Genomic DNA, 26467 nt, shown 5'->3' with positions numbered 1-26467 from the left:
CCCCTCCCCGGGCACGCAGCCATGGCCAGCAGGGCCAAGAAGAACCCAAGCACAACTCCCCATGGCAACACCAGAAGGGATTCGTGCACCAAAGACGGGGAAGCCCTAGCAAAAAGGACGACAAGGAGGAACTTGGTGAAGCAGAAAAACAGACTCACTGGTTAAGGAAAGCAAAGAGGTATCTCATGACCACGATGACAGCCCGAGGCAGAGTGACAATGATCTGCTGGATCTGGTGCACTCTCTCTGCAGGGTTCTCAATTTCTGGAACACATGGATAGAAAGCACATCCTTAAAAACCTTTTCAGGACCAGACAGCTCAGCAGCAGAGGGACTTGTTCCAGATCTAGTGGCCCAGTAAGTGAGAAATACAAAAGCCTGTCTCCAGAGGTCATCTGTCAGTCTGGTACTAAGGTGCAGGAAGGGAATGGGGGACATTGCTCCTCCAGCAGGGAATTCCTATGTTCAGACGCAGTATGAACGGCAAATAAAGACATTTCCGTGGGTTTGATTTTAAAATAAATGTTTATGCATTATTCATTTCATTCCTCAACAACTCCTCTGTTCCTCAAAAGCCTGAGTCAATGTGACACTGAAAACAGAGCACTGCTTGATTTTCTAGGGCAGATTTTTAAATGAGGTTTTTATTCAGGTTACCCTTCTGGGTTATGCATTGGATCCTTCTGAGCCCTTCCGCTCCTGTCTGCTGCTGCTCCGAATAGGAATTAGGAACTCCCAGGAACTAGGTTAGCTGAACCAGTGCTGAGTCAGTGCTTTCAGATTCACTGCTCTCCACTCACAGGGGTGCAGAGCCTGGAGCTGCCATCAGACACCTGCTCCCTCCCAAGGGAAGGGGGGACTCAGGGCTGTCCTGCCCCAAGCTACCCTGTGTTCTGTAGAGAGTTAATCCTGTGGCTGCTGTTCCACAGGAAGCAGAGGACAAGCACCAGAGCTTTTTTGGAGCAGGCAGATCACACAGAAGCACTTGTTCTGGCTCAAACTACGCCATTTTCTAATCACAATAAAGTTCACTGACAACATGTAGCTAGGCTGCCATTTAATCAAAATTCTGAGCAAAATCTGCCCTCAGTATACCAGTATATGGAAAGCTTTGTAGTATTTCACGTGGGGATTTTTTCCATTTGATTTATCCCATTATTGCCTGCTGGGTTCTCTACTTCTTCAGTCTGGTTTTACAAAAGAGGTTATTTCTTAAAAAAAAACAACTAAATACAAACTGATAAAACCCTATGCCAATAGATATCTTTTCTGACACCCAGAGAAACAAGCTCTCAAAACACTTGCCTTTCTCCCAGAGCAAAATGTTTCAACTGGGCATATGGAATTAACAGGGTACCAATCACCCTTGCACAGACAAGGACAGTCCCATGTGGACTCTGCAAAGTGCCTTTTGACCTTTCTATTGCCCTTGTGCCTTTGAGGAGTTTCCACATAAACCCCCAGCCCTGAAAGAGCAAAAGTAAAAGTTCTTCACCCTGCTTAGGCTGGGACACCCATTTAGTGCTTCTCTTGTCCCAGCCAGCTCTCCACAAAGAGCTGTCACATGTACTTACTTATAGTAGATATCAAATCTTGAAACCTTTCCTTAGGAAAGAGGGGGTTTTCCAGTCCTCGGAAATACAGCTTCAAGACTCCAGCCACTGAGTTAATGTCTCGTTCATTCTGGTCATCAGCGAGGGGGTCTTCACCTGCCCACAGAAAAGGTTTTATATATCCAGCATCCCCATCAAGCTGGTCTAGCACAAGTGGTTTTCCTCATTTAGTGGAACACCCATATTTCCCAGTGTTAGAAACCCTCCTCATGTGCAATGGCAATGCTGATTTTTCCTGAAAACCAGTTTTACTAGGGAATTTCAAACGTTTCCCGAGGACAAGGATGATATTGGCTGTTTCTCCTTCACTGTTTCCAGCTCAGTGCATTCCTTCCATTTACAGCACCAGCCCAGAAAGCTGAGGAGGTCTGAACGACACAGAGTGAGAGGCTGAGAGGACAGGCTTGGCTGGAGGATACAATTACACCTCTGGAATGGACCCAACGGCCCTGGATAGCTTTGTACTGACTTAAATCTGTGAAAGGCTTTCAGTGCCCCCGAGATTTGGATACTAATTCATCCTAAACTGGATGTGCAAATCCTCCAGCCTTTGACAATCCTAACACTGCCTTATCCACTGGCCCATCCACCTTCATCCTGATCCTTCCAATGCTGCTCAAGGATTAAGGGCCACTATTCCCAGCAGGACTGTCCCTGTCACAGCTCCCCTCCACTCAGGACAGCAGGACTGCTTTCCCTTTCTCACTGAGAGAATTTTCTCAGCAGATTCACTGGCACCTCCACAGCCAGCACTGGCACCAGGGACAGGGAATGCTGCACGTCCCTTGGCAAACTGCTGCAGGAAGGATGAACAAGGGTCCCCAGCAAACTCTCTTTATGGCTCTTGTGTTTTTAATGACTGTGGAAAAGTCCTCTACACATACCCCTACTTCTCTTACTCCTTCCCTGGGTAACTCTTCACTACTGCCAGAGACACAATATTGGGAAACCCAGAAGGGATAAAACCTGCTCGTGTCTCATAGCACAATGGGCTTTAACACAGGATTTACACCCTGGCTAATGCACCCATCACCTCCCACAAGGACCCTGCTCAGGCAGGGCATCCTGCTGTACCTGCACAGCCCAGCTACACACCTCTCTCAAACGAGTTCTTGATGTCGTTGACTTCCACCTGGGAGCCAGGGACTCTGAAGATGCCCTGTTGCTGGAGGCCTGGAAGAGAACAATGCTTTAGGAGAAATTTCTGGAACTGCTGGGCAATATCTGCAGGTCAAACCAGCAGAACCCAGGAACCCATGCACCAGACAGGCTTGGACGGAGCAGGGACAGCCTGCATCCCCACTTCTGCTCATATTCTCCAACCACGGCCCCCAGATCAAGGTGCTGAAAGGGTGAGGGCTAGGAAAACCTCACTAGTGGCCAGTCAGCCAATGTCATTCGAGTCTAAGCTGAGCCATGGAGAACAGAGTGCAGGCAGCCCCTGCTGGCTCTCCCTGCTCACTCCAGCACTTTCTCCTTGGCAGGTTGCTGGCTGTGCTGAGCCAACTTACCATACAGATTGATGTAGCGGATGCAGCTTTCTACCACAAGTGGAATGGCCTGTCCTGAATCCTTCAGGAAAGGAAAGGAAAAGAGAAAAATTACTGGTTTACTGCTAACAAAGCATGGGAAATGCATTAAAGATTGCAGGACCAGAGATTTGAAAATTAAAGCTGTGGAGTTTAGTAAGAGGACAGGCAGGAAAGGAGGTGTTACAAACATGGAGCCATCAAAGAGTGCTGAGGATACCGTGTACAGCCAAAAATGCCCAGGAAAGCTGTCACTAAGGTGTGTGAAACTGCTGCTCCCTGTCTGGCTCAGACAGGAGACTGCCACGAGGGATCACAGCTATTCCACCCCAAAGGTGGAATGCTGAGCTGAAATAAAACTTGTGCTATACCTGGCTGATGGAATAAACTTCCCATAACACAGCTTACAACAATATTTCCACCAAAGGAAAGAGCCATTGTCAGCAGGTTCTAAAAAACCCAACAAACACCACTGGGTATGGAGCCAAGTGCCTGAGTCTGAACCAGTGGTGAATTCTGGCCCCAGGCCCCTGTGGCAGAAGCTCAAGGGGACCGTGGGCCATGTCTGACAGCCCAAGGGGACACATTTCTCTTAGGGTTTTTCCAGCAGAGCACAGTGGCATCTCTGGGCAATTCCTCTGTCTTGCAGATGGGAATCTGGGGTCTCCAGTAAGTACCTGATTCCTCGTTCGTGCATTCCTCCTTCCTCTGAGCACAACAAAAGCAGCAGAGTGGGAAAAAGAGAACAGATTAAGCAGGGATAAGTTCAGTTAGAGGTAAGCATCTCCTTCAGAGGCCGTGAATGCTCAAATGCAATGGCAGCTTAGCAAGGGCCAACACAGGCCTTTGGGATGTGCACCCTCCCTCCCAAACCCCTTTGGCACACTGCACCCCAGCCTCAGTGACCTGCAGGGCCAGCCTCTGGGATTTCCTCCCTGCCTGAACCTGTGGCCATCCCAGGAGCCTGAGGACAGGGACAGCTCTTGCCTGGGGCACTGGGCAGCCATGGGGGCACTGGTGACCAGGGGACATCTGGGCAGCTGCCCGTGGCCCAGCTGCCTGTGAGGCTGTACACCCCACGGGCAGGCAGCCATCCCCCAGAGGGTCTCTGCTAGCACGGGACACTCCTGCTCAGATGGATTTCTAGAGCAGGTAATTCCTCCTTCTCAGCGCTGAACAGGCCGGGATTTAATGAGCATTACTTTTTTAAAAAGCAGTTTAAGTCAGGAGTAATCACAAATCCTAACGGGATTACAGGCTTTGCCAGCGGGGCCAGTACTCCCCGTGCTGGTGCTGTCTACAGACACTGCCCTCGGGCTTAGGGCTGAGCTTGAGGCAATAAACCCCAGCCAGATGATGCCTATTAGTCACCTAATCCAACAGTTTGTCTTTACAGCTTCCCAAAGTGTTTTCCCTGAAGCTTTCTCCAGAGCGGGATTACAGGACACCACTGTCAGCAGCTGGCAGGGGATGAGCCAGCTGGGCTGGCGGCTACTGATGCCTTTGTGTGTGAGGCTGAGGGTCACCTGTCTGCCCTCCCACACGGACACCCCTACAACAGGATTTCGACCCCAGGCTGACAGTGCTTGAAAGCTGCAAACACTTCTGGCGTCATTTATCTTCCTCCTCAGCCACAAGGATGGATGACCACCCAAAAGAGGAAGGGGCTGTGCCTGCTGCTCTTTTGAGGGCTGGGCTGAGCTTGTGCAACCTTTCCTCCCAGGATGGGTAGAAGCAGCAGGACAATGAGGACACTCAGCCAGCACTGCCTCATAGTGCACCTGGCCAGCAGCCATGGGTGGGGTCTGGAGCACACAGCTGATGGGACAGGAACACCAGGGATGCACCAGGAGAGCTATGGAGAGAAATCACCACCGAGGCAAAGCTGTGCTGGCCACGCCAGCTGGGTGCAGATGGGCCAGAGGGACCCCTGAGGATGGCAAGCAGCCAGGACAGGAAAGCCACCATTCCATTCCCAGCGTTCACAGACACTCCTACTGCAAGCCAGCAAGTACCTTAATGAATGTTTCCATATTGCCGTTAAAGAGTTTATGATTATACACTGAGAGAGGCCTAGGTCTCCTCATTTTCTGTGGCTTAGGGGGAAGACAGGGGGGCCTGGGAGAAAATGGAACAAAATAAATCAACAAAACGCCAACATAAACGCAAAGACAGGGTGAGATCTCACAGGTTATAACTGAGAATAAGAAATCAAACAGAAGAGTCCCTCTGTGAGGATTTGATGTGTAGCTCCACACACCCTGCAGCCACTGACACTGGTGTGACCCACACGGACACCACTCCAGCAGGAAACCAACAGCACTGGTGGCCAGCTGGATTTAACACCTGCCTCCCACCACTGCCAGCTCAGCACGCCCTCAGCCTGAACAGGCACCAAGAGCTGAGGAGATGGATCCAAAATAAATAATATATCCACAGCTACCCCAGAAAACACTGGGGTATTCCTGTTCCTAAACAGATTGCACTCTGCTCACAGGAAGAAGCCAGAATGAGGACAGTGGGAACACCTCCACAGTGCTGTATCTAACTTCTGCTTGGAATCCCAGGGATGGGGATGAGAAAAACACCACAAAATCCCAAAGAGATTTCTGCCCTGCCCTCTGGCCCAGGCTGTACTGATGTCTGCAGGGGAGAGAACACGACTGCAGACACACACAGAACTGGTGCTGGGAGCCTTCATGCAGGAGATCTCATGGAACAGACATGAGCCACAGAGCTCGGCGCAAAGGGGACAGCGGGGGCCTGCTGGTTCCTTACTCAGATGCCTCTAATCAAGCAGCGTGACTGTACACTCGTGCAGGTTCCAGCCACTCCTCTGAGGGGTAACTGGGGAGCAGAGGTGACGCTGCCTGTTGGGAGCAGCCCTGCCCCACACACTGCAGGGACCGTGCCTGCAGCCCCAGCCAGGGCCCTGCACACCCCCAGGGCATGGGGCACGGGGAGCAGGGCCATGCCAGCCCCTCAGGGCGCCACACTGCACAGCCCTGCTCTCTGAGGCTGCCTCTCTGTCCTGACAGCACCTCGGTGCCCCGCTGGGTGCCCAGCCCTGGTGCTGGCAGCACAAGGAGCCTCCTTCCTGCCTGGCAAGGCAGCCCAGGCTGCACCATCTGCTTCTCCACTTCTAACAGGGAACGCAGCTTTTGGGGCTATTAAACACAAACAAGGTTGGAACAAGCTGACACACAGAGAGCATGTTCTAGGGAGCTGTTTGGAGGCTTTGCTGGCCTGTGTCTCGCTGTCAGAGCCCCAGCACACTCCTAGCAAAACACTGGAGCTCTGCGGAGATGCTCCATGGACTGGACACGGATCAAAGCCTCCTCTCTGTCACATCTGTGCCAGCTCTATCTCCTGCAGTAGAGGGATGAAGTCTGTGATACAGGCATGCTCTGCACTCATAGGTAAAGCAGCCAGAGCTGGGAGAGGATTTCAGGGAGGTATTAAAGTCCTCAAAGGAAGAGGGATGGCAGGGAGTGAGTGAGTGGACACCTCGGTGTCACCCTGCCTGAACACAACCCCACCTCAGCTACGCTCCAGGGCATTGCACTGTGCTGACAAAGCACATCCAGGCATATGAGAGCCAGCCAGCCAGCCAGCCAGCAACCACACTGCAGCAGAACCAAGGGCTGCCTCCATCCCCCTGAGCCCAGCAGCCCAGGCCATGCAGCTGGGAAGCAGGCTGTGGGGCACAGGGACTGCCAGCACAGGGGCTGAACCCCACCAAGCTGCACCAGCAGCAAAGCAAGCCTCCCTTCCCACAGCCCCCTCCTGCCAGAGCCAGCCCTCCCCAGGAGCAAGAAGGGCAAGAAAGTGCTCACCTGGTTGTTCCACACTCAGCTCTTTCACCTGTAAGAAACACAAGTTCCCATCATGCCTCCACATCAGCCACCAGCAAAGGACTGCAGAGCCCAGCTGCACCCTCACTGCTGGCTCCTACCCCCAAGGAATGGCTTCCAGCAGAGAGAAGCTGCATCTGGGGAGGAGAGATGCCCACCTGTGCCCCCTCCATTTAAAGACAGATCAGAAACCTGGAGGGAGAAGATTAGAATCTTCTCGGGGAGAAGAGGGAGAGGAAGGAAAGAGGCAGAAGGTGGGAGTGAGTGGCCATCTCTGCTGCTGGAGAAGTAACCCAGCACTTCAGCACACAGTTTCAGATTCAAAGAGATTCCCCATGTGCACTTCCAAAGAAAAGTGGGAGGAGAGATCCAAGGAAATCATGGTTTTGTGTGTCACTGGCTGGGCTGAGCAGCAGCAGCCAGGCACAGAACCCTCGGTCACTCAGGAGAACACACACAGGGGAGGCTGGCAGGTGACACATGGTTTGACCCTCTCGGGTGATGGGAGGATCCTCCCTGGACCTGACCCCAACTCACCTTCTCCCAGAGTTTGCTTCAGCAGGTCGTGCTTAGCCTGGAGCTTCGTGATGAGGTTGCTGCCATTCAGATACTCCTTAAATTTCTGGAATTAAAGAACAAAGGGGTGGGTTAAGCACACAGCCCCTAATGGATGCTCACTGCAGCCCGGGGGCTCAGGAGGCTGCACCAGCTGTGCTGCAGGGCTCAGCAGGGTCTGATCACTTCTCCCTGCTCCAGCCCCTGCCCTGATGGTCTCTTATGAGCCTGGTCTCCTTGGAGCTGCCCCTCCTGCCTGGGAACGCAGGGACGGACAAAGAGTTCAAAGCTGGCTTTCTTTTGTCAGGCCTCTGGGAACAGCCTAGGAAATCAAAGCAGCTTTCCCTGCACTGCCAAGGCTTCGCCTCTGTGCAAACCAACAAAGGCAAGCAAGAACTCCCAGTGCTGAGCCCTCGCAGGCAGGGCCTGCCAGGTGCCCCGTGCAGCTGGTGACACTGTGCACGAGCACTGCCATCCCCCAGCAAGGCTGTCAGACACCCAGAATGCTCCAGAGCAAGGCACTACACAGCTGAGAGCACAGAGCAGGACAAGAGATGGAAAACGGAACATGGAGAATGGGAAAGATCAAATCTCCGCAAAAACCATTAAAGTAATCCCCAGCACAATTCCAAATGAAAATTGCAATTTCCCCCCGAATTTACAATAATATTACCAAGAGAAAGCAGAAGCTCTTCTATGCATATGTAGCACATCACAAGATGCTGTTAACCACAGGCTATGACCCACACTGAAATGAGGGAGACTTCTGGTGAACCCATGGCTGCTGCCTGTATTTCAGGTACCAGAACAGAGACCTGGGCCCTGCCTGGGAGTGCAGCATGAGAGCTGCAGGGCAGGCACACACACCACAGCCCTGCTTTTGTGCCTTCCTTGGCATGTCATGGCTTCAGCTCATCCCTGGGCCAAGGGCAAACTTAAGCTGTAAAGGCCAGAGAGGAAGACTTGGCTCATAGTTCACAGTCCTGAAGGCCTCCCTGAAGAGACCCTGGATGGTGGCCATGGTGAGGCCATCTGGAGTCTGCACCCTGCTCTGAGCCTCTCCTTCTCCACTGAGTAAGTTCTGAATCTCATCTAGCTGTTCCAGTTGTTCCTTCAAAGAGAAAAAACAAGGCAGGCACTGGATTGTCAGTCCCTGTGTAGTGCCCTGCCACTGAAATGCATTCCAGACCCAAATCTGACAGAAGACAAGAACTTAAAGAGACTGAATTGGTTCTTGCTCTTCACTAATGAGCACTTAACTGGGCCTCAGCCCTGGCAATTAATGCTTCGTGTTCTGTATGCCTGAGCTGAGACTCACAGTGAAATAGAACATTTCAGTCTCCTGCTGGTTGGCTCTCCTCTTGGCAATGTTGATTTTGCTCATGTAGGTCTCTGATGCGGCTGACTTGACCGACTCAGTGGAGCGGCTGTGCTGGAAGGCATCTGAAACATCAAAATCTTCCACTGTCAGCATGTCCTGCAAGGTCTGCATCGTGGCATCCAGCGTTTTCCGTACCTATCGGAAACAGGACAGCGTGGGCTTGAGGCAGACTGGGAAAAGGACACATCCTGAGCCAAAACAACCCCTCAACAGGCAGCTGCTGAGCCCTGGGCTAGCACTGGCTGCAGCCTGTGGGCACTTCCAGCTCTGCCATAGGGGGGGCTCCACACCTGAGCACACCAGGAAAGTTCCAGAGGAAGAAAGGCTCAGCAGGGCTGCCACAGAGCCCAGCTCTTACCTCTTCATTCTCTATCTTGAGGGTGGCCAGCCGAGACTGCAGCTGGTGGTACCGCATCAGCAGCTCGGTCTGCACAGGCTGCTGGGCGCTCACCTGGCACACCTGAGACAGGAGACATTCCAGGGTCATGCACGGAGCAGACACGCACTGCCATACCCCACCATTCCCTCCAGTCCCCACAAGCTCCTGGCAGCCTCCAGGGAGGCTGTGTTGCCGTGTGTCCCATGAGCAGTGCCCTGGGCCCAGGCCAGCACCGAGTGTTTCTGCCTCTCCCAATTAGAGCAGGTTAATCACAGCTCCCCTGTGCAGATCTGTGGGGCAGAGAGAGCCAAACCACGGGCTCCCTAATTGGGACAGACATGGAGCAAGAGGCAGCCTGAAAGGAGGAGCCCTAACGAGCCCAGAGTCTCATTAGGAAGGGACACATGAACAGCAGCGTGTGAAGGCAGCAGAGAGGGGTGAGGAGTCGGGGACAGTTTCACAGGGACGGTTTAGAGCAGGGCCAGGCCCGTGCAGCCCCACAGGTGAGCGCGTTACCTCATCCCCCATGTGGGGCTGGAACTCGAACTTGAGCGGCGGGCAGAAGACCTGGTTGCACATGTCCATGATGGTGTGCTTGTCGCTGCGCGCGTCCAGGTTGTCCACGGCGTTCTCGATGACGTCCAGGCCCTCGTGCCGCGACGTCTCCAGGTTGTACTCTGCCGACAGGTACGTCCTGAAGGTGCGAGCGAGGCTGGCGTGGAAGCCCAGGTCGCAGCACTGGCAAACACAAAGGAGGCTCTGCTCACACAAACTCCCAACGCATTTTGCAAGGCTCTCAGACACAGATGGAAGCTGAAGCAAGGCGTGGTGTGTGCCATCCTGCATACACCATGCCCTGTGGTGTGGGCACATCCTGCTCTGTCCCTGGGCAGCTGCCTGCCTCCCACCATGGAGCAGCTCCTCATGCTGCTGATCACTCTCATGTCTGTCTTGGGGAAAATGATAAATCTTGGAGTTAACTGCTGCCAAAATACTGTACTTTAAAAAACTGGCTTTAAACATTGTCCCCACTACAACTGAATTTGGCATATCAAGTGTCATACCAACACAGGGATTTGCTGCCCTGAAAGCTCCATCAGAGCTGAGCCAGTCCAACCTGTGACCAATCCCCACCTTGTCACCCAGCCCCGAGCACTGAATGCCACGTCCAGCTATTCCTTGAACACCTCCAGGGAAGGAAATCACCACTTCCCTGGGCAGCCCGTTCCAGTGTCTGACAACCCCTTCTGTGAAGAAATACTTCCTGAAATTCATATTGATAAACTCGAAGTGAAGCCCAAAATCTCAGCTGGTGCCACAAGCAGCTCTGACCCAAGAAGCCATCTCATGCTTGGTGCCAATGTGAGGTGACACCGCTCGGCTCAGATCACATCATGGCAGGGCTGTGCTGGCTTCAGCCTCTGCTAAAACCAGCAGCAGCAAAGCTACACTGCATCAATTCCCAGCCCCACTGTCCCTCCTAGTCTTTAAAACCTATGAAAACCCATGTGCAATAATGAGCAATTTTGTAAAAACTATCAAATTGTCACAGCTCCCCATTTATCCTGCTTCTGTTTAGCCTCTAATCACATTAATTGAGAGTATGGGCAGTCATGGACTGGCACAGACCTTAAAAAAATCAACAAGCAACACAAAAAAGATAAGGGGTGAATTTCCATTTGCTGCTCGGGGCAAATCCTCAGTCTGTGCTGCAAGTCTCTCCCATGAGACAGTTCCAGCATGAGCACCCATAGGAGCACTGCAGGTTGTTTGTACAGAATCCCCAGAGCTGGAACAATGCGGCCGAGGGGCCGCACAGAGCCGGGGCAGGGACCAGGGCCAGGGCCCCGTGCCAGCACTGGGGGAGGACCAGCACTGCTGCCCTGCCCAGCTGAGCACAGCCCCGTGCCCTGGGAACGGACTGTGCGCTCCCCAGCACCTCCCAGCCCTGAAATTACAGATATGGGCTACAAGAAACAGCACCAGGAGGAAATATGTGCCACCGCTCAAGGGTGGGAATTCCCAAAGCACACAGACCCGAGCCACTACAAGGCAAAGCGCTGCACGGCACAGAACACAAGCAGAGGGGCTCAGGGCATTGCCAGCTGCTTTCAGGACAAAGTTCCACGTGAAATGTTTCCCCTTTTTTGCTGCTGGGCTCGCACTGAAGCCGGCGGTGGTTGGCAGTGCCCAGAAATCAGCTGCTCCTGAAAAGCAGCGCGGCACCTCCTGCACACACCGCAGCCCTTGAAGCCCTGGTGATGGGCACGGCTGCTTCACACACGGGTGCCCAGAGAAGAAAAGACGGAGCAGGGATTTCCACGCAATTCCCAGAGGAACAACAATGGGGAGGGGAGAAGAAAAAGGAATAAAAAAAAGACTTCAAACCGATGCTCCCAGGCCCAGAACAAATGGCATTTTCTCACCCCTCTCATCCCTTTGATGGCAAATAAATTAGAACCACAAATAATAATCCCAGCCCTTCCGCAGCGCCTTTCATCTGCCAAGCTCAGAGCTCCCCAAGCATTAATTCATCACGGCTGGTAACACCCTGCAAGGGCTGGAAATATCCCAGTGTTCAGCCTGAGAAACAACCGGCTCCTGCAGCTCAAGCAAGCACGTGTGGCCAAAACACCATGGGAGCAGCCAAATACCTGTGTGCCTGCCCCTGCCCACCCCAGAACTGCACGGGGGGCACTCCTGGGCTGCGGGAGAAGGAAAGGCACACAGTGCTCTGTGGCTCCAGCTACAGAGCCCCTCTGCTATCTGGGAGGCTGAACCTGCACATGACAGAGCTCAGCCAGCCCCACGCCTTGACCTGAGCAAGTGGAACCCCAGAGTGACACCTGAGTAGCACCTGGGTGCCCTGCAAGCCGCCCCTTATCATCCCAGGCAGAGCAGTGACGCCCCTGCCTCCACAGGACCAGCACTGCTGCAAACAAAGAGCCCAACTCATTTGCTCTGCTCTGTTCCCTCTGCTCTGCATTTTTTCCTTATTTGTTTATAAAAAATATTCTGCACTATTTTTAATTATACGCATAATACATAATAATTATATGCTTCTTTTAATTTCTGGCCTCTACTCTCTTGACATTGCTGCAAAATCCAGAGCTGTGCTGTGTGGCAAGTAAATCACAGAAGCCCAGGTAGTTTATGCTGGGAGAGACCTTAAAGATTATCCAATTTCAACCACCCTGCCACGAACAGCGACACCTTCCAGCAGCCCAGGTTGCTCCAAGCCCCGCTCAACCAGGCCAGTAAAGCCAACTGAGGATATCTGGCATAACTATTTCAGCTGCTGTTTCTGTTCCCTAACTTGACTCAGCTGATTTTGCCAGGGACCAAGCAATTCCACAGTTCCATGTAACACTGAATTTCCTCAGAGTTCCCCTCCTTTCCTGGCTTCTCTCAGATACAGCAATCACTAATCCATAGGGAGGTGGGCTACTGCTCCAGAAGGACTCCGAAGAGGCTGCACACGTTTTGGCAGATCAGTTTGTATGCAAACTGCCTGTTCCATTTTCTCTCCTGAATCCAGTGATATCTTTCATGTGACCACTTCAAACTATCTTGCAGCCATTTCCCAGAGAACTCCAGAGGGATGGATAAGGAGCTTTATCTCCTCTTCACATACATGGCCAAAAAGATTAACTTGGTCACACAGTTAATGACAGTAATGAGACAAGCCCAGGCGCTTAAACAGACGCACGTGTCATCCGAGGAGGAGGCCCCGTGGTGCACTGACAGTCCAAGGCTAATTTGATCTATCTCTATATTCTTCCCTTCCTTTCTAGGACAAAAGAACAAGGCCACTGGAGACAGAGGGGCAGACGGCTCCGCGCCCCTTCACGGCTCCTCTGATGGGCTTCGCAGTTCTCATTAAGCGGCAGCCCTGGGAGGCTTCCCTCCCTCCTGGAGCAGCTGGGGCCTCGGCCTCGCCAGAGCTGGGGAGCGGAGCACGGCTTTGTCACCGGCCACTGCTCTGCAGGGACACCCAGTGACGGCAAGGCTGTGCCCAGAGATGACACTGAGGCAGCTGGGATTTGGGGAAACGTCGGTAAATTGGCTCTGCAGCGTCCTGACGGTTCGCATTTGTGTGAAATCAGCAGCTGCACGTGGCAATTTGTACTGGAGATGGAGGGTGTGCGAGCCCTGTCGCCTCTCCCCATCCCAGAGAGCCAGCCTGGAGCATCCCTCACCATTCCATGGTGGAGGAGCTGCCAGGAGCCACAAGAGTGTGGTCAGGCAGGCTCAGAGTGCGCCCAGCCCGGCCCAGAGAGTGCCCAGCCTGGCTCAGAGCTGCCCCAGGCTCAGAGAGTGCCCAGCCCAGCCCAGAGAGTGCCCCGAGCTCAGCTCATGCATCCAGTATTTTGTTTCTTTGATGAACAGACTTTGTAATTGGGGAAATTTCATTGCTCCATGTTAAAGATGCTTTAGCTGAAGTCCCTGAAGGGATTTCTGGAATGTGGGAGAAATGCCATCTGCTGACTCCAGAGGAAGTGTCAGTGAGGAAATAAAAGTTGGGAAGAATAATATAAACAGACAGAATTAAAATGGATCTCAGCAAAACTCCAGAAAATCAAAGTTCAAAAATCTCCACAAAACAAAGTCATTCTTGCTTAAAAAATAATTTAACAGAAGAAAGAATATGCATGGCAAAAGCAGAAAGCCTGCAGATAAATCGAGGTGTTCTCATACCCTGCCATTCAAATGTCTTCAAGATCAACTTACTTGTTTTCTAACACATCTTCAATAATAAAGAGAACAAAACATAATGAAGAGTATTTTATCATATATGAAAATCTTGAAGTCATTGGGGATTTGCATCAGACTTACTTTAATTCTCAGAAGTGTAACTACATGCTAAAGGGTTAGGAAAGGAGGTAAACACTCAAGCAGCTTTTTAAATTGTACATTAGGTAATGATGGTAACTCAGTGCTTCAAGCTCAGCTATTTATGCACTCACTGAGGCAACTCCAGCAGGAAGAAACTGCACAGTGCAATCTACACGCTGTGGGATGCCTGATAAAGGAAGAAGCAGAAATCCCTTCTCTGGGTAACTCCCTTCTCTGAATCATCTCAAAGCTGTTTGTAGGAGTCACCAGAGCTCAGTTCCTGCCACTGCCACCAAGCTGCCTCCAGCATTTCCTGCCCTGAGGCTGTTCCCTGCCAGGAGCACCGGGACAAAGCCCCAAGGTGCCTTCCCCAGCCAGGGCAGCGCTGCCACCGGCCAGGACAGCAGCCAGGACAGCCACCAGCCCGGACAGCGCTGCCACCAGCCCTGACAGTGCTGCCACGTGTGCTGAATCCCCACCAAAGTCACCGAGTAGCAGAGAAAAACCCATCTGGTTCAGCACCAAAGCCAAGGCTGTGCCTGACCTTGGGGAGCATTTCCGTCTCAAACACAGAGTAACCAATGGGCCAAGCAGAAACCTCAGTCTCCTGTGGCTCGCCCAAGGCAAACCCAATTGACAGGACACCTTCAGCCCCAGTTAAGAACCCCCTAAGGCCCCCGAGACAGCCCCTCAGCAGCACAGGCTGCAGTCAGGAGCCCAGCAGGCTGGGCCCAGGGAGGCACTCACATCGATGAGGTCAGACACGTCGTGGATGTAGTACTTGCTGACGGCCGCGTTGGTGGCTGCCAGGTTCAGCAGGTAGTCGTTCCTGGCTTTTGTACACTTCAGCTTGTTCTCAGAATACTTGGCTTGTCTCTGAAAAAGCAGAATGTGGTGTCAGAGCACAAACAGGGTGGTATTGGCACAGTTTCTCCTGCCACAGACCCCCACAGCACCCTGCAGCCTGGGTGTGACGAGGTAATTACTAAAACTTGGTATCTGGTATGAAAACAGGGACCTTGCCAGGGTGGAGGAGATCCCATCTGAACACCCCTCGCACTGTCAGCCAGCCACGATGAGTGCATCCTGCTCAGAGGTACTTGGAGCCCCTGAGCACAGCTGCTGCTGGGGATTTTGGCATCAGTCAAAACCAGAGGGCCAAATTTCCCCCCCAGAAATGCTGACATACGTTTGGACTTGCTCCAGATGTGTGCAGCTGTATCAAAGTGGAATCTGGCCCAGAGGCCCAAGCTGCACAATTCAGAACAGGACCCAGAATTCAAAACTGTAGGAAAGCAGATGTGCTCCAGATCTGGGACATCTGCTCAGGCAGATTCCTGCTCTGAAGGCTGAATCAAAAGATTAACCCTTCTGAGAAGTTCACTGTTAGAAATGTCCCAGGGCTGGGTGAGCCAGCAAGCAAAGGTGTCCTGGCTGCGGAAACTGTCTCCTTTTCTCCAAAATTAACACAAAAACTTGTGGAGATCCTGAGGTCACAGGGATTTGCTGAGGCCAGAACAGCACAAAGGGTTTTGCCTAGCAAATCCATCAAAATACTGCACTCCCACTCCCAGAGAGTCTACAGAGGAAGAACACAGTTATTTCATAGATCCAACTCATTTTTTGCTACCAGGAGTCAGTTCCTGAGCAAACCCAAGGCTATTGTTCTTTTTTGAAAGCCCATCTTTAAAGAACACATCCCAGACAAACCCCAGCCTCCCGGAGCAGGGTCTGCTGTCCAGCCCAGGGTGCACCCCCACGCTGAGTGTGGTACCCTGGTGCACTGCCCTCCTCAGCACAGCCTCTGGGCTCCCAGCTGGCACAGCCAGGCCCTGAGCTGCTGCTGGAGAAGCAGTTCCCAGCACCTCTCCCTGTGCTGTGCTCCAGCAGCCACCGCCCCCAGGGCCCCCCAGCTGCTGTCTCAGCTCTCCCTGCACACAGACAGCCAGGAGGCTCCACGTGGCTCCTGTGCAGGTCCAGCACCCGTCCAGGGCTGCACGGCCTGTCCCTGGCACGCCTCCTCTAGAACTGGTCCTGCCCTCCTCCACAGCCAGGAGCAGGGATGACACCTGTGACAGCCTCCTTGGGCTGCCCTCAGCAGCACGTCAGCCTTCCTAACCCTTCCCAGAGATACAGGAATGGCCTCACAGACAAGGACAAGGCTGAAGCCAACCCCTGCTGCCTGCAGGGAGCCCCAGCCCCAGCCCAGCTCCCTCTGCCTTCCCTCTCACCCACCTTCTCCTTCATCTTCTCAATCTTCTTGACAGAGCTGCGCCGCTGCGGCCGGTCCTCGTGTCGCAGCAGGTTCACGCTGATGTCCCCCGACTTGTTGAACTGCTTTTCCTCCTGCTTCTCTGCCTCCTTCAGCTTGCTCTCGGCGCTGATGCTCTCTGCGTGGTACATGTGGTAGGTCTTCATCACCTGCAGACACAGGAGGTCATGAGCCCCCTGCCACGGTCACCTGCAGCCCCAGAGCAGGACAGGCCAGCAGCCCTGGGCAGGGCAGAGGGGCCGTGGGGGCACTGAGGAACAGACTGGGGAGGAAAGCTTCAGAATGAATCCCAGCCCCAGCCCCACTTCTAGAGGCTCCAGGCTGGCCTCAGAGCTGTGATGGCACCCAGTCCCACTGGGGGCACACGATCCAGCACACACCTGCAGGCAGAGCACCGTGTGCCTGCCAACAGGGAAATCAGGAATAACCTCAGAGCTCTGCAGCTGGGATAAGGGTCAAGTGACTCTGAGGGAGGCCACAGTCCCTCTGAACTCCCTTTTGACCTAACCCCTGTTCCTACACTTGGACTTGCTAAGCCACCAGACAGCCCTTGCTGTGCCACCCAGACAGCAGAACCACCCAGAAGTGGAGGAGCTGCAATCCCCAGGCAGAATTGGGGCTTGTCTCCTGTCACCACCTCATCCTCCCCTTGCTGCCAGCAGCAGGCACAGGCAGGGCCAGGACAGGTGCAGCAGCACCTTCTCCTTCACACTCCTGATCCAGGAGGGATGGCTGATCCTGGAACACTCTACAGGCAAAACTTCCAGCACAACCTTCCCTTTCAGAAACAAGAGCCCAAAGGGCACACTGGATCATTTTAATGGAGCTGGCAAGAGGGACACATCTGCTCCTCTGTCTCTATGCCTTTAGTCACACTGTCCCCTTCTATCATCTCCCTTCGGGATGTGGGTGGTTTATCTCACATTGCCTTGACACAGCACACAGTGCCTGACTGCTCACTGCAATCAGCCTCAGCGGGGCTGGGACATGCTGGGACAGGCTGGGACACGCTGGGACACGCTGGGACAGGCTGGGACATGCTGGGACAGGCTGGGACACGCTGGGACACGCTGGGACACGCTGGGACACGCTGGGACAGGCTGGGACACGCTGGGACACGCTGGGACACACTGGGACAGGCTGGGACACGCTGGGACACACTGGGACAGGCTGGGACAGGCTGGGACATGCTGGGACACACTGGGACAGGCTGGGACACGCTGGGACACGCTGGGACACACTGGGACAGGCTGGGACAGGCTGGGACAGGCTGGCACACGCTGGGACACGCTGGGACACGCTGGGACACGCTGGCACACGCTGGCACACGCTGGCACACGCTGGGACACGCTGGGACACGCTGGGACACAGTGGGACACAGTGGGACACAGTGGGACACAGTGGGACACAGTGGGACACAGTGGGACACGCTGAGACACACTGGGACACGCTGGGACACGCTGGGACACGCTGGGACACGCTGGGACACGCTGGGACACGCTGAGACACGCTGAGACATGCTGGGACATGCTGGGACAGGCTGGGACACGCTGGGACACGCTGGGACAGGCTGGGACACGCTGGGACACGCTGGGACACGCTGGGACACGCTGGGACACGCTGGGACACGCTGGGACACGCTGCCTGAGGCCCAAGGGTTAAAACAAGCAGGAACCCCCAAAGGCAGGGGATTTTTACACACGGCTTAATGAAGCAAACACAGCTTTCCTCAGCTGCCAGCAGGACGCAGGAGTGTTTGACTTGGAGCAGTCAGGCTGAGCTGCAGGACCCCTCCTCCTGCCAAGCACAGCCCTCAGCCAAAGCAGGCTCCCAACGCCCTCCAGAGCGCACAAACCTGGTGCTGCAGGGACACCCCAGTGCCAGGGACACCCCAATGCACAGGGACAGGCAAGGGGCAGTGAGCAAAGGCTCCTGCTTGGCCCTGAGCTGCTGCATTTCCAAACCCTGAAGATTCTTAACACAGATTCCAGCCACATATTTCAAACTGCCTTTTCTGCAGTGAATGTCACAGGACACACATAAACCAGATGATTCCTGGGCTTTTCTTAAAGAGAAAGACCAGAGGGTTTCGCTGAGCCCTCCTCATCCTCACCACCTACATCTTTTTGTGAACACACAGAGGGAAGTGGAAAGCAAAGTGCTGCACACCAGGGCTGCAGGCAGTAAGAGGAAAGGTTTCTGCAGCAAGCAGAGGCCCTGACATAACATGACAGAGAAACCCAACGAGTATCGGGGCTCCAAATTGCCGGGGTTTGTGAAATCTAAAGGTTATGGGACAGTTACCCAACCAAAACAGACACCTTAAACAACTCACTGTGCTCTGCACCAGCTGCCCTGCCACACTGCTCGCTCTTGGAAATTCAGAGCATATTTCTGTTTATATCTGCCTTGATTTTGGCCGGGGCCAGGCTGCAGTGCAGCAATCAGCCCTGATCTGCAATTCCCTGGTGCCACCTCGGTGCCTGCAATCAGATCAGGCTGTCCCTGGCCTGCAGTGCTGTGACACAAAGACAAACTGCCACAGCTGTGTCCCGAGGATCCTTCCTGCAAATCAGTTAATTAGCTGCAGCCAAGGAGGAAAAATATGTTCCAATGTTCATTAGTTATTTAACAACACGAGTTGTGTTTTCCATATTAATTACATGTTCTGGATAAAGGCTGTTGCCAAAATACCGGCCATAAATGGCACTGCTGGCAGTCTCCAGCTATGAGGGCTTTGTTCTCCTCAACAGCTCATGCCCAAGGTTCTGACCCAGCAGAGGAGCCAGAGCAGAAATGGGGGGACTGTGTCAGGTACAGCTCAGGCCCCCTCAGCCTTCTGCCTTTACCAGCTCCAGCTGGTACCTCTCTCTGGAATCCATAAGGAGGAACCAAAGGGACAAAGCTGGTTTCAACTCACAGCTGATCTATTTCTGCACAAAACCATTCACAAGCATCTCCACTTCAGAATGAAAGTCATCCACTTCCATTCTGATTAAAATCAGTGTGGCTTTGGTTCTCTCCATCCAGACTCCACAGGGTGACTTGCATCAGAACAGCAACAAGACTGAGTTAAAATCAATGCGGTTGTTTTGGCTTAAGTTTGAGACAGTGAATGCCTGAGAAGCCTGTAAAAAATTGAAGTTTCCACCCAGTGCACAGAATTCCCCTTGGAGAAGCTTAAAAAGCAGCCTTGCCAGGGCACGGATGAGCTGTGGGTAAAGGCCTGGCCAGAGGCAAGAAAATCAACTTCCCTGCGTGACAGCAAAGTGACAATTGTGCCACAGGAGCAGCCTGGTGCCCCGTGAGCCAGGCCCCTGCCCCGTGTGCGGCTTTGCCAGCAGGCACAGCTCCCGTGCTGCTCGCGGGCACCAGCGTGGGCACAGAGCACACACAGCAGCAGCTCGGCCCCAAGGTGGCCCCGGGCACCCCCAGCCCCCTGAGCGGGGACAGCTGGGTCTGCTCACCTGCCGGCTCAGGAACAGAGCTCTGAGCCGGCGCTGCTGGCACCAAGCACACGTGAGGTGACCCCGAGTGCCCCACAGCCCTTTCCCCGTGCTTTTGCAGCACGTCCCCTCCCTGCTCCCCTGCCTGCACGACACAACCAGTGTGTTACCTCAGCAGCAGCAAGGCTGAGCGCAAACACACAGCTCCTCCAGCTGCCCCCGTTTCCCATTCAAACCAGTTTGTTTCACCGTTCCAGCCCGTTCTGCTCAGCACACGGAGCAAGGCAGCGAATGGCAGCAGTCTCAGCTCCTGTGAGGACGAGCAGACTCACCCTGAGCTCCCCCTGGCCGCTGCCACAGTGCTGACCCCAGCGTGTCCCCAGGGATGGCCCTGTCCCCTGGCTGGGCTCAGAGCAGGCTCTCCACAGCCATGCAGCCCAGCCCAGCCCTTGCCAGCCTCTCCTTGTTGTGCATCTGTCATGCTGCTGCTGTAATTAATCCTAATTAGTCACCACCCCTAACACAGCTTGTGACATTCAACCATCAACAACGCACTCCCAAATCTCACACAGGCTTTTTAATCTGATCTGCTGTCCACCCACACTGCAGGTCTCACAACAATCAAATCCTTCAACAGCCAGTGCAGAAACCAACCTGTTAAGAGGAGATTTATGGCAGAAATTTCAAATACAATCATTCATGCTCTGTTGTTTAGGCCAGTTTTTCAAAAAGATGAAATAGAATGATTGTTTAGAAATAAACCTACTACAGCATTATTTATGTACCAGTTACAGATACTACCAAAGAAAGCAAGTATATTATCTCAATTTTCCAACAAAAGGCAGACTTAATATGGTTTTGTGGCTCCTAAACCACAAATAAAATGGTTTTTTTTAAAAAAACTTGCTACTGGGCAAGAGGCAGAAGCAACACAAAGGCTTTTACTACTCTGCTATGAAAACCTGCTTGAAGAGCCGTGTCCTGACTAACAGCACACGATCTCCCTGGGAGGCACAGACAGCTCTGCAGCCAAAGTGCTCCTGGGGCAGAAGCTCCCCTATGAGCCAAAGTTTTCTGCATTCCCCAGCAGAAGGTGGAGTTCAGCCATCCCCCCAGGGCTCACAGGGGCAGGGAGGCGTCCAACAGACAACAAGGCCAGCTCAGAGCCACTGGTGCCTGGAAATCACCAACCCAGGGTGTGAGCAGGGCCAAAAGGTGACGTGGAGCCCGAGCCCCAGCAGGTGAGGGCACTGCAGACACAGGGATCTGACTGCCCCAGGGGTGAGGGCACTGCAAGCACAAGGATCTGAGTGGATCACACCCACACAGCCCCGCCAGGCTCCAGGGAAGCAGCTGGGCACCAGGACCCAGCCCCGGCCTCTGGCACTGCCACCCCCAGTGAGGAGAGAGGATCTCCCAAAGGATAGAGGGGAAGGAATGGGCCACGCTGCAGGACAGCCAGGGCAGAGCCTCCCCAGGCTGGGGAACAGTGGGATGGGCTCCGAGCTCACCGTGTAGAGCTCATTGGTGACTTTCAGGAGCTCCTCGTGCATCTGGAGGCCAATCTCCTTGCTCTGCAAGACAAAAACAAGAGAGGTGACACTGTTATGCTCAAAACATGCAGATCTAAAACGAAATACATTTCAGAGGAATCATAAACATGAATGCACAGCACAGCAAAGTCTCATGCAGTTTCAGAGTGGCTGTGTATTCATTTGAGGTTGATGTTTGCCCATGGATCACCCAAACTGGGTTTCAGAGACCATGAGGAGGAATTTCATATAATTTAACCTATTTCCCCTGCAAAACAGATGAATCTAAAATTACAGGCAATACTGCTTTGCCCTTCCACTGGTAAAATTCATTCCCAGCCCACAGGCAACTCCCCATGTGGGTATAACACACATCACTGTCCCCCAGTTTGGGGACTGACACAGATTCACGCTGAGACTGGCAGGGTGTACATCATCCAGCAGCCATTTGTGTGCCCTAGGTTGGCATTCTCCAGCCCCACAGCATCACCCATCGATCTGTCTTGATCTGAAAACTCTGCTGCTCTGTGATTAAACACATCTGCTGCTGGACCTGCAACTGCAGCCAACGCTGGTGCTTCAGAGCAAAGACTACCAGGGCTCCCCAGCACCAGCATCCCAGGTTCACAATTCCCTTGGCCATGACCCAGCCCCCAGCTCCTCCTCAGTAGCTCATTTTCACTATTCTGACCCGAGTGAACCAAAGCATGAAAAGGGACATTACAAAATAGCTGCACCACAGTTATATAATAAAGTGTCCAGTTTCACAACAGCAGCAGCCAAAGTTCAGCCAGCTGAGGAGACAGTGCCAGCGAGGAACTCCTGGCATCCTCCTGTCTGCTGAAATGCCAATATCAGGCTGTGTTTTCCCTTTCCTTGCCAGGCAGGATGAGGCAGCTGCATGGACACAGCCCTTCAGAGAGGCCACAGCACGGGGAGCTGCCCAGCACTGGGGCTTGGCTGCACATCAAACCAGCTCCAGCAGCTGAGGAGCTGGGATGCGCTCACACTGCTCTCCTGCCTGCCTCTAATGACACCACAAATCTCTCCGTGGAATCTCCCTGGCTAGGAAATACTTATTACAGCTTGAAGATGTGTTTAAACTAAGTATAGACAACCCCCTCCTCCCTCCCCTAAACCAAACCAAAACAACACTGAGCAGTTTCTCCCAGATTTCCTCAAATAACTCCAGGAAGTTTTGTGCATGTGGGCAGGGAAAACAACATTCCACCAGGCTGGGTGATGAGAGAAGCCCTCAGCACAGAAAGGTCCTCTAATTCCAGTCAATGGGACAACCTACAGACTTTGACAGTTTAATCTAGATTATTAGAAGTTAGACTTAAAGCAAAGCCTGAAGCAAGGAGTCTAGAGGGTGACAGTCCCACCCAGTAACCACGGTGTGTCTGAGTTGGTGCCAGGGCACCTGGGACAGCCCCATCCTCAGAGCCTGACTGAGCACACTGCTCCCACCCCACGGGCACCAGGGAGGTGCCAGGATGATGCCAGTGACCACAAGGCTGGACCTCACTGGAGGCCCACGGCCACCAGGAACCCTCATCTGGGCTGGAGCCCAGTCCCTGTGCCCTGCCCACCAACACTGATGGTCATCACTGCTCCCAAACATCTCACTGGGCTCAATTCACAACAGAGCTGTGACAGACGAGCACGGCCCAGACACAGCCCAAAGATGTCTGGGGACCTCCTCACTCTCTTCAGCTCCTTGACAGGAGGGTGCAGCCAAGTGGGGGCCAGGGGACAGGGAACAGGGGACAGGACAAGAGAAAACAGCCTCAAGTTGTACCAGGGAAGTTTAGGTTAAATATTTGGAAAAAATTTTTTCTCCATTCCTGGAGGAATTTAAAGGCTGTGTGGATGTGGCACTTGGGGACATGGTGGCCTTGGCAGTGCTGGGGGAAGGGTTGGACTCCACGGTCCCAGAGAGCTTTTCCAACCCAAACCATCCTGTGATTCTAATGTGAGTTATTGCAGTCAGGGTCTCCAAACAGGCCCTGGAGCCCACAGCCTGCAGGGTCACACACACCCTGCAGCCATCCCTGCTGCCAGGGTCAGGCCCCGAGCCAAGGCTTCCCAAGGGGAGGACAGCACAGGACAGCACAGGACAGGCTGGTGGCAGCAGCTGTGGCCAGCCTGAGCTCCAGCTCTACCTCGGATTTCCTGTAGCATGCAGGGCAGGGCCACAGAGCTGTAATTTTCAAATCCAATTTTAGACTCTGAAATAGAGCAACACAAACTGGCTCAGTTGCTGCTCCATGAGCTATAGCAGGTGGGGAGCACTGTTAAAGAGCCAATTGCTTGCAGACACTAACCCAACACCTGGCCCCTGCTGCAAAGGGGCTGCAGCATCAGTGGAGGCTCCCAGCATCCAAGAGGGCAGTGAGCATGAGTGAGGATGCTGCAGCCTCCTCCAAGCTGAAGGACTTGCCTCTCCTCCAAGCCTGCTGCCTTCCCTTTCTCCAATGGAGAAATTATATTTGTGTACTGACAGGGGACACCACCCAAACATCATTCCAGCTCCTGGGACCATCCACAAAACCTGAACTACAATTTAGGTGCTTCCTTTAGGCCTCGCATTCCTCCTAAAACCCACAGCTGCTCACTGAGACAGCAATGGCTTCAAGTTAGCAATTTATTAAAATTCCTGCCATGCTGACAAAGTCTGAGGCAGCAGCAGCATGGATGACTGGCAATGGACATCCAAGACAAAGACAAGAGCTCCCATCCAGACACTGCTTCTTCATCCAACCTCCATCCAGGACAAAGCAGCACGGGCTGTAATTAAATTCACTGTCACAGCACATAATTAAATCCCATACTGGGGGATAAGCCAGCACCCTTATTTTGGACATAGCAATGCTCTGTCTCAAACATGTAATTTCCTGTGTCCCATACCTGGAAGAAGCATCATACTTCCTTCCCTCTGCACAGCAGAAGGTCAGAGTGGAGCAAACACTGGCCTGGCAATGGGTGCCTCACCCTGGGTTTGAGTGTGCCAGGACACCTGGGTGGAGAGGGACAAACTGCCTGTTCAGTGACAGGAGAGCACTGGGGTGGAGAGGGACAAACTGCCCGTTCAGTGACAGGACACCTGAGTGGAGAGGGACAAACTGCCTGTTCAGTGACAGGACACCTGAGTGGAGAGGGACAAACTGCCCGTTCAGTGACAGGAGGACACTGGGGTGGAGAGGGACAAACTGCCCGTTCAGTGACAGGACACCTGAGTGGAGAGGGACAAACTGCCCGTTCAGTGACAGGAGGACACTGGGGTGGAGAGGGACAAACTGCCTGTTCAGTGACAGGAGGACACCGGGGTGGAGAGGGACAAACTGCCCGTTCAGTGACAGGAGAGCACTGGGGTGCAGAGGGACAAACTGCCCGTTCAGTGACAGGAGGACACTGGGTGGAGAGGGACAAACTGCCCGTTCAGTGACAGGACACCTGAGTGGAGAGGGACAAACTGCCCGTTCAGTGACAGGACACCTGAGTGGAGAGGGACAAACTGCCCGTTCAGTGACAGGAGGACACTGGGTGGAGAGGGACAAACTGCCCGTTCAGTGACAGGACACCGGGGTGGAGAGGGACAAACTGCCCGTTCAGTGACAGGAGAGCACTGGGGTGCAGAGGGACAAACTGCCCGTTCAGTGACAGGAGGACACTGTGGGGGAGCAGCTCAGCACCCACATCTCTCCAGGCAGATTACCACGTGCTGAGCAATTGCTCCTTGGTTATGCTCACCCCGTACCCCTGAGCCCTCCCCACCCTTCCTAGGGACTGTTCACATTTACATAATGAGTGCAGGAAACACAAAACCTCCCGGCTCCCCATGTCCCTGCAGCGTGTCACAGGCCATTAATAAACTCTAGATGGGAAGAATTAAAAGTGACATTTCTGGAAAAAAATGCTACTCTAATTTACCATCAAAGAGCAATCTCCAGCACACCCAGCAGCTGAACCACAACTGCTTTAACCCTTCTGCAGCCAGGTTATCTGCCAGCAGCTCTGCACAGCCTGGCCCCCCTTGGAGGGCTTTACCCACCACACTCAAAGCCAGACTGGACACCAGAACACTTAGAACACTCAATGTACGTCCTTGTTTGCAAGCTGGCTGAATTTGTCCTGTGTTTCCAAACGAGACACATCAGACCCCAGACATGGACAGGGAAAGCAGAAACACAGTTTAAATATAAATCTCAAAAACCAGTTCAGAGCAAAATGCAAATGGGAGGAACATTTTGAGACAGAACTGGACTAATCAACATCTACCAAGCATCTCCATTTCTGGAGGGCAGGAGAACAGGAAAAGGGATGATATCTCACATCAAATCAGCCAACACAAACCTGACCTTGCAGTTTAATTTCTAGGTCAGATCTATAAACTAGAGGAAACTGGCCATAAAAATATCACATGAAATTTATTCTTCAGTCAGGCTGAAATTTCAAGATAAGCCCTGATTATGAGCCTTCTCTTGCTGGAGAAGCAGGTGCCCTGTGGCTCACCCTGCTCCCTCACTACAGTCCCCTGATGAAAACAAGGCCACAGAGCCTACCCTCTGCTGGGACTCTTGGCGCTCTTACCACACTCCTCACCTTCAATGAACAGCTCTGGTCCACCTGACTGTGTGATTCTCAGAAGTCTCTGATGCTCCTTTTTAATTTGGGTATCATTAATAATTCTGTATCATCAGCAGATTTTGTCATCTTACTGTTCAGGCTTTTTCCAAATAATTTATTAGGAACTGCACTGGAACTCTCCTTCCCTTTTTTCCTGCCTTTTAACTAATCATTAATCCAGAAAACAACCCCTCTCTACTCTTCAACAGCTTTTCAAGAATTTCAGCTAAGGCCCTTTTCCAGTGAAGGCCCTACAACCTGCTAATGACAATCTCTGCCTCCTGGAAACAGCTCCACTGAATTTCTGAGGCATGACTCTTGCCCCAGGAAGCACAGTGACTCCTTGTACTGCCCCATAGCTGTCATCCTGCTCCTGAGCAAGGTTCCACCCAACACGCCTGCTCTGACCTGCTCCCTGAAGCCCTCCAAAGAGTCTTGGCA

At 53.2% G+C, this 26467-nt stretch overlaps 1 protein-coding gene across 2 annotated transcripts in view; it reads right to left on the bottom strand.

Annotated features, from left to right (window-relative positions):
* Positions 1-26467, bottom strand: part of SRGAP3 (SLIT-ROBO Rho GTPase activating protein 3) — a 68760-nt gene that overhangs the window by 9554 nt on the left and 32739 nt on the right. The window contains exons 4-16 of one of the 2 annotated variants that reach the window (XM_058031664.1): positions 21377-21439; positions 16383-16568; positions 14895-15023; positions 9828-10049; positions 9291-9392; positions 8870-9067; positions 7534-7618; positions 6979-7006; positions 5158-5260; positions 3125-3185; positions 2709-2786; positions 1575-1709; positions 159-264 (exon numbers count right to left, since the gene is read on the bottom strand). In XM_058031664.1, coding sequence (XP_057887647.1) covers positions 159-264; positions 1575-1709; positions 2709-2786; positions 3125-3185; positions 5158-5260; positions 6979-7006; positions 7534-7618; positions 8870-9067; positions 9291-9392; positions 9828-10049; positions 14895-15023; positions 16383-16568; positions 21377-21439 — 1496 coding nt within the window. Of the gene's footprint in view, positions 1-158; positions 265-1574; positions 1710-2708; positions 2787-3124; positions 3186-3819; positions 3851-5157; positions 5261-6978; positions 7007-7533; positions 7619-8869; positions 9068-9290; positions 9393-9827; positions 10050-14894; positions 15024-16382; positions 16569-21376; positions 21440-26467 lie in introns of both variants that reach the window. The other variant, XM_058031665.1, reaches the window with a different exon arrangement.

Source organism: Melospiza georgiana, chromosome 11 (genome assembly GCF_028018845.1).
Source record: "Melospiza georgiana isolate bMelGeo1 chromosome 11, bMelGeo1.pri, whole genome shotgun sequence".
Taxonomy (NCBI): Eukaryota; Metazoa; Chordata; class Aves; order Passeriformes; family Passerellidae; genus Melospiza; species Melospiza georgiana.
Note: the sequence above shows the minus strand (reverse complement) of the source record. Positions and strands in the feature narration are given on the sequence as shown.